This window comes from Pleurodeles waltl, chromosome 3_1 (assembly GCF_031143425.1).
Source record: "Pleurodeles waltl isolate 20211129_DDA chromosome 3_1, aPleWal1.hap1.20221129, whole genome shotgun sequence".
In the NCBI taxonomy this organism is placed as follows: Eukaryota; Metazoa; Chordata; class Amphibia; order Caudata; family Salamandridae; genus Pleurodeles; species Pleurodeles waltl.
The window spans coordinates 1,991,759,193-1,991,773,166 of record NC_090440.1 but is presented as its reverse complement, the minus strand read 5'-3'; the positions used below and the strand labels follow the sequence as shown (position 1 = coordinate 1,991,773,166).

General features: G+C 48.1%; 1 protein-coding gene across 4 annotated transcripts in view; it reads left to right on the top strand.

Moving 5' to 3' along the window:
- Window positions 1-13,974, top strand: part of TRIM37 (tripartite motif containing 37) — a 943,514-nt gene that overhangs the window by 537,394 nt on the left and 392,146 nt on the right. For 2 of the 4 annotated variants that reach the window (XM_069226401.1, XM_069226402.1), the window contains one exon: window positions 6,436-6,572. In XM_069226401.1, the coding sequence (XP_069082502.1) occupies window positions 6,436-6,572 (137 nt within the window). Of the gene's footprint in view, window positions 1-6,432; window positions 6,573-13,974 lie in introns of all 4 variants that reach the window. The other 2 variants (XM_069226400.1, XM_069226403.1) reach the window with 1 other exon arrangement.

The window sequence follows — 13,974 nt, the reverse complement described above, 5'->3', positions numbered from 1 at the left end:
GGCGCAGCATCAAGGAAATCTTACTGACACTGTTCAGATCTCGGGAGGGGGAGGGACTGCAAAAGACCTGCAGTGGTGGTTAGTGAACTGCTATTAGGTCAGAGGCAGACTCCTATCCCTTCCTCAGCCATATCTCACAGTAGTGACAGATGTGTCACTTCTGGGATTGGGGCTGACATCTGGGAGAGGTGAAGATCAGTGATCTGTGGTCTTCGGCGAAATCCGGACTCCAATCAACTTACTGGAGCTCCGGGCGATCCGACTAGCATTGAAAGCGTTTCGTCTTGTTTTAAAAGGGAAGATAGTGCAGGTGTTTACGGACAACACCAGTGCAATGTGGTACTGCAACAAGCAGGCCGGTGTGGGCTCGTGGACCCTTTGGCAAGAGGCTCTGCGTCTCTGGACATGGCAGGAGCAGCGGGCATAACCCTGGTGGTTCAACAACTGGAAGGTTCTCTGAATGTCAGGGCGGACAAACTCAGCCGTCTGTGCCTAGCGGATCACAAATGGTATCTCCACCCGGAGGTGGGGCAAGGACTCTTTCAGCAGTGGGGAGTGGCTTGGTTGGATATTTTCACCTCCGCAGAGAATGCACCATCTCGGCAGTATTACATGTTGGAGTTTCCAAGTTGGCAATCGCTCTGCAACCAGGCCCCAGCAACAGTGTTTTTACCCTAAAACTGTACCTTTGTCTCCACAATTGGCGGAGCCCTGGCACACAGTTAAGCCCCTTGTAAAAGGTACCCCGGGTACCAAGGGCCCTGTGGCCAGGGAAGGTCTCTAAGGGCTGCAGCATGTATTAGGCCACCCCGGGGGCCCCTCACTCAGCACATGCACACTGCCTCACAGCTTGTGTGTGCTGGTAGGGAGAAAAAGACTAAGTCGACATGGCACTCCCCTCACAGTGCTATGCCCACAACCCACTGCCTGTGGCATAGGTAAGTCACCCCTCTAGCAGGCCTTACAGCCCTAAGGCAGGGTGCACTATACCACAGATGAGAGCATAGCTGCATGAGTACTATTCCCCTACAGTGACTTAGTCAATTCTTAGACAATGTAAGTATAGTGTGGCCATAGTGAGTATATGGTCTGTGAGTTTGTCAAAAATGAACTGCACAGTTCCATAATGGCTACACTGAATACTGGGAAGTTTGGTATCAAACGTCTCAGCACAATAAACCCACACTGATGCTTGTGTGGGATTTATTGAGTAATGCACACAGAGGGCATCTTAGACATGCCCCCTGTATTTTATCCAATCGTCTAGTGTAGGACTGAGTGGTCTTTGCCAGTCTGCTACTAGCAGACAAGTTTCTGGTCCCCTGGGATGAGAGCCTTTGTGCTTTCTGAGGCCGGAAACAAAGCCTGGACTGGGTGGAGGTGCTTCACGCCTCCCCTGCAGGAACTGTAACACCTAGCGGTGAGCCTCAGAGGCTTAGTCTTTGTGTTACAAAGCCCCAGGGCACTCCAGCTTTTGGAGATGTCCAGCCCCCGGACAAAGCCCCACTTTTGGCAGAAAGTCCAGAGGTGTAAGGAAATGTCTTCCTTGGCATGGTCCACCTCTGACTTTTTGCGTTTTGTTGATGCCAGTTTTGATTGAAAGTGTGCTGGAACCCTGCTAAGCAGGCCCCAGCACCAGTGTTCCTTCCCTAAACTGTACCTTTGTTCCCACAATTGGCACAGCCCTGGCACAGAGATAAGTCCCTTGTAAATGGTACCCCTGGTACCAAGGGCCCTGTTTCCAGGGAAGGTCTCTAAGGGCTGCAGCATGTCTTATGCCACCCTGGGGACCCCTCACTCAGCATATACACACTGCCTCACAGCTTGTGTGTGCTGGTGAGGAGAAGATGACTAAGTCGACATGGCACTCCCCTCAGAGTGCCATGCCCACCTCTCACTGCCTGTGGCATAGGTACGTCACCCTTCTAGCAGGCCTTACAGCCCTAAGACAGGGTGCACTATACCACAGGTGAGGGCATATGTGCATGAGCGTCTAAGCAAAACCTTAGACATTGTAAGTGCAGGGTAGCCATAAAGAGTATATGGTCTGGGAGTTTGTCAAACACAAACTCCACAGTTCCATAATGGCTACACTGAAATGTGGGAAGTTTGGTATCAAACTTCCTAGCACAATAAATGCACACTAATGCCAGTGTGGAATTTATTGTAAAATACACCCAAAAGGCATCTTAGAGATGCCCACTGAATACCAGTCCGACTCACCGGTTTGTCAGCCTGCCACAACCAGATGAATATCTGGCCACATGGGGTGAGTGCCTTTGTCACTCTGTGGCCAGGAACAAAGCCTGAACTGGGTGTAGGTTCTTCTCACCTCCCCCTGCAGGAACTGTAACATCTGGCAGTGAGCCTCAAAGGCTCATGCCCTTTGTTACAGCACCCCAGGGCATCGCAGCTAGTGGAGATGCCCGCCCCTCTGGCCTCTGCCCCCACTTTTGGTGGCAAGGCTGGAGTAGATAATGAGGAAAACAAGGAGGAGCCACCCACCAGGCAGGACAGCCCCTAAGATGTCCTGAGCTGAGGTGACTCCTGCCTTTAGAAATCCTCCATCTTGAGATTGGAGGATTCCACCAGTAGGAATAGGGATGTGCCCCCCTCCTCTCAGGACAGTAGCCATTGGCTACTGCCCGAGACCTAAACACCCCCCTAATTTTAGTATTTTGGGGTGGCCCTGAACCCAGGAAATCAGATTCCTGCAACCTGAAGAAAGGAGGACTGCTGACCTGAAAGCCCTGCAGAGACGACGGAGACACCAACTGACTTGGCCCCAGCCCTACCGACCTGTCTCCAGACTCAAAGAACCTGAACAGTGACGCATCCGACAGGGACCAGCGACCTCTGAAGACTCCGAGGACTGCCCTGAACCCGAAGGACCAAGAACTCCCGAGAACAGCAGCACTGTTCAAAAACAGCAACAACTTTGCAACTTTTTAGCACCTTCCAAAGAACTCTCTTCCCGCTGGAAGTGTGAGACTTCTCACTCGGCACCCGATGCCCCCGGCTCGAGCTCCAGAGAACTAACACCGCAGAGAGGACTCCCAGACGACTACGACGACGTGAGTAACCTGAGTCGACCCCCCCCCCCCCCATACCTCCACAGCGACTCCTGCAGAGAGGATCCAGAGGCTCCCCCTGATTGCGCCTGCCTGGTAACAAGGAACCTAACGCCTGGACCAAGCACTGCACCTGCAGCCCCCAGGACCGAGAGGAACCACCTTCCAGTGCAGGAGTGACCAGAAGGTGGCCCTCTTCCTAGCCCAGTCGGTGTCTGGCCGTCCTGAGAAGCCCCCCTGTGCCCTGCCTGCATCGCCTAAGCACCCCCGGGTCCCTCCATTGCTTTCAATAGCAAACCCGACGCCTACTTAGCACACAGTACCCGGCCGCCCCTGTGCCGCTGAGGGTGTATTTTGTGTGCAACCTGTTTGTGCCCCCCCCACCCTGCCTCTACCCCCCAGTGCTCTACAAAACCCACCTGGTCTGCTCCCCGAGGACGCAGGTACTTACCTGCTAGCAGACTGGAACCGGAGCACCCCTATTCTCCATAGGCACCTATGTGTTTTGGGCCCTGCTTTGACCTCTACACCTGACTGACCCCGTGTTGCTGGTGTGGTGACTTTGGGGTTGTCTTGAACCCCCAACGGTGGGCTGTCTATGCCCAGCAGATTGACTGTGTAAGTGCTTTCCTTACCTGAGAAACTTAACCAAACTTACCTCCCCAGGAACTGTTGTTTTTTTGCACTGTGTTCACTTTTAAAATAGCTTATTGCCGTTTTAACTAAAACTGTGTGTACTTCTGCTTTGAATCAAAGTTCTATCCTTACCTGTGTGAAGTACCTTGCATTTTATGTACTTACCTCCAATCTTTAATCTTGTGGTTCTAAAATAAATTAAGAAACTATATTTTTCTATATAACAACTTTTGGCCTGGAGTTAAGTCTTTGAGTGTGTGTTCCTCATTTATTGCCTGTGTGTGTACAACAAAGGCTTAACACTACCCTCTGATAAGCCTACTGCTCGACCACACTACCACAAAATAGAGCATTACTATTATCTACTTTTGCCACTATCAACCTCTAAGGGGAACCCTTGGACTCTATGCACACTATCGCTCACTTTGAGGTAGTATATACAGAGCCAACTTCCTACAAGAGGGATAGTTAGGAAAAACAAGGAGGAGTCACCACCTCAGCCATGACAACCCCTAAGGTGTCCAGAGCTGAAGTGACCCCCTCCTTGCAGAATCCCCCATCTTGGTTTGGAGCACAGGGACCAGTAGGGTTAGGAATGTGCTCCCCTCCCCAAAGGAAGTGAGCACAAGGAGGGTGTAGCCACCCTCCGAGACAGTAGCCGTTGGCTACTGCTGTCTAACACCTAAAATCGTTCCTAAATTTTGTATTTAAGCACTCCTTGATCCAAGCTAGTCAGATTCCGGACAACCTCACAAGAAGGACTGCTTAGCTGAAACCCCAGCAGAGAAGGAAAGAAGACAGCAACTGACTTGGCCCCAACCCTACCGGCCTGTCTCCTGCTTCAAAGAACCTGCAGAAGAAAAGTGACTCATTCAGCTACCTCTGAAAAACCTCAAGAGGACTGCCTGCATCACAGAAGATCAGCCCTGCCCAAAGAAGAACAGAAGAAGAAACCTCTTCTGAAGGACTCCCACCTCAGTCCAGAAGCGTGAGTCCTAACCGCTCTGCACCCGGCGCCCAAGGCCCGAGTCCAGGTGGCCCAACCGACCAGAGAGGACCCACAGACGACGGCGACCAAGTGCCCACCCTGGGTGGACCTCTTCACCCCTCCACGACGACGCCTGCAGAGGGAGTCCCGAGGACCCCCCTGACTGCGACTGCCCTGGACGAAGAAAACCAATGTCAAAGGACCCACTGCACTCACAGCCCCAGGCCTTGGAGAAATTAACACCCGGTGCAGCAACGATCAACAGCCGGCCCTGTCCGACCGGTGGTGTGCCAGAGACACCCTCCTGGACCTCGCCTGCAGTGCCTGAGTGACCCCCGGGGTTCCCTCATAGGGTTTCATTAGAAACCCAACACCGTGTTTGCACCTGGCCGCCCCTGATCTGCCCTCTGAGCTACGGGTACTTACCTGCTGGCAGACCGAATTCCGAATACCCCCTGTATCCATAGGACCCCACATTAAAATTGCTCAACTTTGACCTCTACACCTAGCCGGGCCCCTGTTGCTGGTGGTGGGTGTTTGGGGTTGACTTGAACCCCCAACGGTGGACTACCTATAACCCGGAGACTGGAACTGTAAGTTGCGTACTTACCTCTAAAACTGTACTTTATTTTCTTCCTTCAGGAACTGTTATGAAAGATGCACTAAGTGTCCCCTTTTGAAATAGATATTCTCTGTTTTCTTAAAAACTGTTTACTTGACTAAAGTGAAACAAACTTTACTTCTGAACTGAGTCTTGTTGTTCTAGTAATAAAGTAACAAAAATATTTTTTTCTTTATAAAAACCTATTGGTCTGGAATTAAGCCATTGAGTGTGTGTTTCTTCTATTGCTTGTGTGTGTACAACAAATGCTTAACACTACCTTCTGATAAACCTAACTGCTCGACCACACTACCACAAATAGAGCATTAGTATTATCTATTATTGCCTCTGTCAAGCCTCTTGGGGAACCCCTGGACTCTGTGCACACTATATCTCATTTTTATATAGTACATACAGAGCCAGCTTCCTACAAGGCAACAGTACAGTTGGGCACTCAGAGCAATGGCATACGTCTTTACCATGCAGAGGACTTTTCGGTCCCAACACCACTGTTAAAAAAACGTTGTTTCTCAGTCTTACTCTGTGTGTGAAGGAAAGGGGACAGACATAACAATTAACAATATTACTCACCTTACTGACTATTTTTCTAGTAGTCTGTTGATGTTCCTTACCCATCTCCCCTGCACTCCCCCATGATCTGGACACCCTGTGTATCCGACCCCTCTGTTTTCCATCTCAATATAGATGGAAAAAAGTGCTGACATGGCACTAGCTCTGAATGTTTGCTGTGCAAGCTACTGTCTGGATCCTCACTTCTCGGTTCCGACATCAAACAAATGAGTGAAGTGCACATGATGGAAGCTATAAACACATGAGCCACTGCCAAGAGACATCCTGCCTTAGTATTTTAGCTTCACTGTTCACATTGGAAGAATTTTAAGTTTTTACTGTTTCTCTTGCATGATGGGCATATACGCAACTAAAAATTAACTCAGCCTTTTTATTTCTAAGGATAGATAACCTATCTTTTGTAGATTTCTAGACGTCCATTAGCTGGTAACAGAACTGATTCTGTTGTCTATACATTTTGCATTGAGTGTAATTTTTGGATTGATTGGCAAAGATCTTAGTTGTTTAGTACACTACAATTGCTCTATTTATATATTTTGTTCCAGCAGCATGAGCTCTCAGATGGGGATTTGGATGTTGAGCTTGTTGCTGAGGATGAAGTAATCCACCTGGATGGCAGTTGCTCGTCTGCCAGTTCGACAGCAACCAGCAACACTGAGGAGAACGATATTGATGAGGAGACAATGTGAGTTGCTGTCTACCAAATATGACGTACAAATCCACCAGGAGTGCATGATGAAAGTTCAGTGTTCATATTTTCTTTCCAGGAGTGAACTGTACATTTCAATGCACTGCAGAGAGCCCTTGAGCTCTTTCTGGAAAACCTGGTACTGCAGGAGATGGTCCTTAACCTTTTGTTTGGCCTTGGCTTATGCATCTGCTCCCTTCTCTGTGTTTTCTCATGCGTCATTTTCCTCAAGCACTTCAGGCTGTCCTCCTCTCTTGTCTCAATCAGTCTCTGTCTGTAACCATCCCACATGCCAGACTTTGTCTGTGGCTCTGTTGAAATGTTAATACAGCAGTCCTATAGATGGCCCTTCCTCACTGTTGAGTACTGTTTTCAAATCTTTTAGCATGGTTGCTGCGGTCCCAATAGTAATAGTCCCTGCCTGACTTCAAAACGGCCACCCCAGTTGATAGTCCCTCCTCCAAATTGCCCACCAGTTGATGTTTCCAATGTACTAAAAAGTCCCAGTCCTTTAAATACTTTGTATGCTTCATTGGTTTTAAAATGGCTGCTCCCTGTTTAGTTTTCCACTGACTGACTCCATGGCAAATACTACTTGAAGATCCACAATTCTGTTCCTGAGCTCAACCCAACATAGCTGTCACTACTCCATGCTTCAGTTCCCTTTTCACTGTCTATTGACTAGACAGTCTGTGCGCCTTTGTCCTTTCCACAGCATGTCCAGCACTACCATCTACATAAGCTAAAGCATGGGTAAGTGGGGATGCTTTCTTTCTGCTGTTGCACTTATTTCACCTGAGTTCTCGCATAAAGATCACACTCCTTGTCTGTGACTATGCCGGTGCATGCCTCTAATCTGTTAATCATGTTCTCTGCACATCTGAGGTCAGTGCAAAGCCCCTTATGGTGCTCAGGGAAATGTGGCCATCTTCATTGGCAGTTGCCTTTGCCACCTAACCTAAATGGGACCTTACAGGCCTATTCTAGTCTCAGTCCTCTCAACAACTATTTCTACTCAGAACATTTTCACATTGTCACTCCGCAGGATATGATGACTTAATGTCCACACTCTTTCTGAAAAATGCCCACTTCCACATGTCCATCCCAATCATTGCCACTCCCTATAGTTAGTGGTAAGTGATCCACATTATCAGTTCAAAGTGTTGCCTTTCGGTGTAACCACTGCCCCTAGGGTATTCACTTAATGCCTAGCTGTGGTTGCCACCCGTCTTAGAAGTGGAGGGCACTCACTTGTTCCCCTACCTTGCTGATTGGCTGATTGAAAGTGTACGTGTAGGAAGATGGCTCTGTATATACTTTTTTTTTATTTTATTTTTTTAATCTGTTTATTAGTTGTTATCGTTGTGTACATTTGGTAGATCATATTTCCATATTGTTACATCAGTTTATCATTGCATTTGATGAATCACCGGTATGTGCATGACATATCAACAGATCTACTGTGTAGGTTCGATTAGAAATAAAACAAAGAGAAAAAAGAAAACAAGCATTTAACAATAACAAATGACGCCATGGATGAGTTACATTGCTCATATGTGGTAACGGTCTTTGACCATCATGTGTGCAGATTTAACCCAAGGAGAGAGAGGGATTGTTTGGGCAGGAGAGGAGGTTAAGAGGCAGGTGTCTGGGGGGAGTGGGGTGGGAGGCCTACAGTCTGGGTTCAGTTGTAGGGATGAGTCGTCTTATTTTCATATTGTCTAGGTTTCATGATTAATGGTGTGTAAGTGTTGCAACTCTTAGTGCAGGTACATGTCCGATTCAGGGGGGTCGGGTGTCATCCTTGTGTTCCAGCTGTTCTATGATGGAGTCCCATATACCTGCCCCTTTAATTACCACTCCACTGTCGCTTAATGTACGTAGCACTTGTGTTTCTGCTTTAGTCCAGTGTAACATCTCTTGCGTCCAGCGGTGTATGTTTGGTGCGCAGGGTGATTTCCACTGTGTAGCGATTAGGCGTTTAAGTAAGATAAACGCGAGATCTGCACATCTGTGTTTTTGTTTGTCTTCCCCTTTTCGCGTGCGTATTCCTAGTAGGCATGACTCAGGGAAGGGGAGGCGCGGCAGACCCGACCAGCTAGCTGTTTGTGTTGTTGCTTCCTGCCATGTGCGATGTATCGGTGGGCAACTCCATGTCATGTATATAAAGTCTGCCTCTGGTGTCCCGCATCTCGGGCATTCCGGGTTAGAATGCGGGAACATGCGTTTAATTTTAGCTGGAGTGAGGTAGGTCTGGTGTAAATAATTTAGTTGTGTGTATCTGAAGCGGGCATTGCGCGATACATCTTTTGTATTTGCCAGTGCCGTGTTCCAGTTTTTTGTGGGTAGTGGCGCCAGCAGCGCCGTCTTCCATCTGTTTTTGGCTTGTGTTTGGGCCTCGTCTGGGTGATCCTGTAATGTCCGGTATATCCAGGATATATCTGTTTGTGTGCCCTGTCCTGTCAACAAGTTGTGGAGTACTGGAGCGGTTTTAGGTTCATTTCTGCCATATCTCCAAATTTTGTGTACCACTTGTTGTAGTGCCCTATGCGCAATGAATTCGCCCTTGCCTAGATTGAACCTGTCTGCTAGTGCTTCGTATGCTAAGAAGTGTCCCTCTTCAAATATGTCGCCAATTGCATTGATGCCTTTATCTACCCAGTTTGCTAATTTAAATTGTCGGGTGACATTGTGCAGCCCTGGGGTAGCTAATAGTGGGATTTTGTGTGAGTATGGTGGTGTCTGCCCTGTCAGCGTCATATATCGGTGCCAAATCCAGTCTGCCACTTCCAGTAAGATATTGCTGTTATTCGCTGGTTTGTCCCGTCCAATAAGCCATTGTAACTCATCTGTTTGTCCCAGCAGAGTACCTACCATTTGCCCCTCCGAACCTCTTGCTTAACCAGTCCATAACTCAGTGTATTTGTACCGCTGCATAGTATAATTCGAATTGGGGTGCTCTCATCCCGCCCCTCTCCAATGGTAGATAGATCTTGTTCAAGGCCACTCGACGGCGACCTGTGTTCCAGATCAGGTCCGTCAGCAGGCTAGTAAGTGGTGTGAAATAGCTCTTAGGGAGCTTAAGTGGTAATGCTGAGAAGTAATACAGTATTCGTGGTAGTATGATCATTTTCGCTATTGCTACTCTTCCCATTGGTGAAAGCGGGAGTGAGCACCAAAAGGGCATGGAGCTTCTTATAGACCTGATCGTTCGGTCTAAGTTGCCTTCTTTGAGGTCCTTCTCATTGTGGTATATTTGTACCCCTAGGTATTTGAAAGTGGTATAGCACCATTGCAGTTTATGTGTAGAGGTTGTTTCCCTATGAGGATCTGGGACTGATTGCATCGGAAATAGGCATGATTTTGTCCAGTTTATGTGTAGGCCCGATATATCACCGAATATATTTAATAGGCGTAATAAGTCTGACAGGGATTCCAAAGGATTACGTAGATATATCAGTGCATCATCTGCGTATAGAGAGATGATCTTGTATGTATTGCCATCAGGGATGCCCCATTTTGGGGCCTCTTGTCGCAATCGTGCTGCCAGTGGCTCTATTGCTAATGCAAATAGTAGCAGTGACAATGGGCATCCCTGTCTAGTACCTCTGCCTATTACAAATCTCTCCGATATAATTTCTCCCGTCCTCACTCTTGCTTTCGGCTCAGCATATAGTGTTTCTATCCATCTTGTGAATACTTTACCAAAGCCCATGCTGTTAAGGGACTTCATCAGATATGGCCAGCCCAGTGTGTCCAATGCCTTTTCTATGTCTAGTGAGACCGCCGTCCTTAAATAATCTAATTTTGGGGTTGCAGTTATTAGTCGGATGAGACATCTGATATTTGTATGTGTGCTGCGGCCTGGTATGAAGCCGGATTGGTCTGGGTGGATTAGTGTTGGCATTAGTGGGAGAAGGCGGTTTGCCAGCACCTTCCCTAGTATTTTACAATCAGAGTTTAGGAGGGTCAGTGGACGGTAGGATCGAACATCCAGCGGGTCGCGTCCTTTTTTGTGTAGGACCACTATTATTGCCTCGCGCTGCGATTCTGGTAGGTGACCTTTTTCTAATGCTTCTTGTAGCATTGCCAAGTATGGTGGTGGTGTTTGTTTGGCGAACGCTTGGTAGTACTCTGCTGGAAATCCATCCCTCCCTGGTGCTTTATTGTACACCAGTTGTCTCAGCGCCTGCTGGATCTCCTCCAGTGTGATGGGTGTGTCTAATTCTGACTGTTGTTCTTCTGTCAGCTTGGTTAATTGAAGTGTTTGAAAGAATTTGTTTATTTGCTGCTCGGGCGGGGGAGTTTTAGCTTCGTATAGGGTGGCATAATATTGTTTGAAGGTCTTATTGATTTCTGACTGTGTGTTGACTATGTTGCCTTCATCTGTGTGACTGGCATTTATATTGTAGTGTTGTTGTCAATAGCCTCTTAATAGCCAGGACAGCAGCCTACTGGATCGGTCGCCTTCGGCATGTATTCGCGCTGTATAGTGTCTGTAATCATATTTACGTAAGCGCGCGTCCGTTTCAGCCCATTGTTTTTTCAGCTCAGCTGTTCTTCCTTCATCCTCCCCATTTTGTCCTGCTGTCCTCTCCGTTTCCCTAAGTCCTCTCTCAACATCGCATAGCTCCTTATGCAATATCTTACGGACTCCGCCTGCCGCAGCCATACACAGGCCTCTTATCACAACCTTGTGGCCGTCCCATTCTATAGCTCTTGACGATGCCGTGTTTGCGTTTATTTTAAAATATGAGTCTATTCCCTCTGCTAGTTCTTCTCGGAAGGGGGATCACGTAGTAGGGACGGCTGTAAGCGCCAGGTGGATGTGCGCGCGTGCGCTCCTCCCCAGCGCACTGCAGTTACTAAGGGGCAGTGATCTGATATTGTTTTAGCTAGATATAGTGCCTTAACTAGTGATTGAGTAAGCTCACCTGTGTATAGCTGCAAATCTATGCGGGTGTGTAGTTTGTGCACAGGGGAGAAGAAAGAATACTCTCTGTCCGTGGGGTGCAGGCATCGTCATGTAGTCTTCTGTCTGTCATCCAGTTTCGTAATGCTTGGGATAATCTTCTACTTGGTGCGCATTCTAGTGGGGGGTGAGATCTGTCCACGTTTGCATCGGGTACGCAGTTGAAATCTCCTCCCCATATGCTGGGTATCAATGGGTCCCATGTTAGTGTTGTATAAGTGGACAGTAGGAAATCCGTCTGTTTAATATTAGGTGCGTATATGCCTGTGATGCACAATTGTTTCCTGTCTAGCTCCCCTCTTAAGTGGACATATCTACCGTCTTTGTCTATTTGCGTGTGCTTTACTGTGTATGGAACATTGGGTGCTATCCATATTAGAACGCCTCTTGTGTATGTCGATGTGTCAGTGCTGTATATCTTTCCTGACCACTTCCTGTCTAATTTGCTTAGTTCTTCTGCTGTGAGGTGTGTTTCTTGCAATATTGCTATGTGAGTTTTATGTCGTTTAAGATAGCTGTAAATTCTATTGCATTTATTTATATTGGCCATCCCTCGCACATTCCAGGTTAAGATATTGTAAGTGGCCATAGAGTTAGTGTTACTTCCCACAGTGACTTCACTGTTTTGATTGTAGATCCCCCTCTATTCTGCGTCTTCCCCTTGTGTCCCCTTTCTCCTAGGTACATTATCTGTGACCCCTTATGAAATGTGTATGCTGGCGAACTAATACTAACAAAAACCATAACTGTGACTAACTGTGTGGCACAACCAGTGCCGTTTTTTTACATTGTTCAGTCTCAAGTCCATTCGGTAATCCTACTGGATGTGGAGGCGTGGTCGTGAAAGACCCAGGCTTACCGCTGTCCGTGGCCCACCTGGATATTCCTGTATCCCTGCGCGTCTAGGCCGTCCGGCCTCAACATTACTTCCGACACCTTGAAGCCAGTCTGTTACTGCCTATCATTCCGGGCAGTCATCTGCTATTCTTGCTCCCGATGAAATTTAGCCTGCGCTGTGCATATAGTGTCCTGTTGGCTCAGGCAGTCGTGTTCTAGTTGCGCCTCCAGTTGTTGCTCTTTTATGACCCTATTTATATAGTGTCCTGATTTTTCATAATTTGCCTGCATGGTTTCATAAATCATCTGCTGTGCGTAGGGTCAGAGCAGGGCCGAACATGAGCGGCGACGAAGGGGGGCTTGGGTGACCCCGCGAAGAATTTGAGTCTCTGAGTCTTTATTTTCGATTCTAGTCGGTGATTGCGATGATGCAAATTGTGTTGCTGCTTTGAAGACCTGTGCTTGCGCATCTGCAGCCTGGGATTTTGATGGTCTAGTTTTGATCCTGGAGTTGGATTTTTTCTTTCTTTCAGAGCGTTGTACCATCCACTCACCATGCCCTTCGAGTTCCGTCACTGGGTCTACCAGGCCTTTGGCATGTAGCCATGTCCACGTGTCTTCCGCTGACGGGAAGAAGAGAGTCCTGTCACCGTCTATTACTCTGTCTAGCCGGGAACATAAGAGTAAGCAATATTCTTGTCACAAAGTACCTGTTTCACTTTGATGAAGGTGGCGCGTTTGCGCTGGACTTCCATCATGTAATCAGGGTATGCTGTTATTTCAGCATTTTCCATATGGACCGGGCATTTATTACGAAAGCTTTGCAGCACTAGGTCGCGGTCCCTGTAGTTTAGGAACCTTGCTATCAGTGGTCGGGGTGGAGCGCCTGGGCGGGGAGGTCCACCCGGGATCCTGTGTGCGCGTTCTGTTACTAGCGTTTGTGATGTGGCTTGAGGTAGCACCATGTCACTTAGCCATTTTTCCAGGTAGAGTTCAGCATTCAGGAGTTCCGTGCGTTCCGGGACCCCAGGAACCTTACGTTATTCCTGCTTGAGCGACTCTCTGTGTCTTCGGCTCTGCGTTGTAACGATGTTATGTCGCTTTCCATACGTTGAATTTGGGCCTTCAGTTCTACTATTGTTGGCAGGGCCGATTTGAGTTCCGATTCAGTGATAGTGATTCTTTCTGTCAATCTCCGTTGATCTGTGCGGAGGAGATTAACTTCCAGTACCACTGAATCTATTTTTCCCTCTAGTGAGGTCTTCGTGTCTAGTACCGCCTGCAATACTTTGTCGAACTGTGCTGAGTGGGCGGCCAAGGCTCCAGCCATTTTTTGCAGAGCGTCCGTTTGAGTCCCTGTTTCTCCCTCGAGAGAATTTATCTCGGCGTCTGGAAGTGGCAGACTGGATTTGGCGCCGATATGTGACGCTGACAGGGCAGACACCACCATACTCACCCAAAATCCCACTATTAGCTACCCCTGGGCTGCACAATGTCACCCTACAATTTAAATTAGCAACCGCACCGGCACAGCTCCCCTCCGCGGTCCAATGCGGCCTCCTTGGGAGTGCGGTGCTAGGCCTCGGCGAA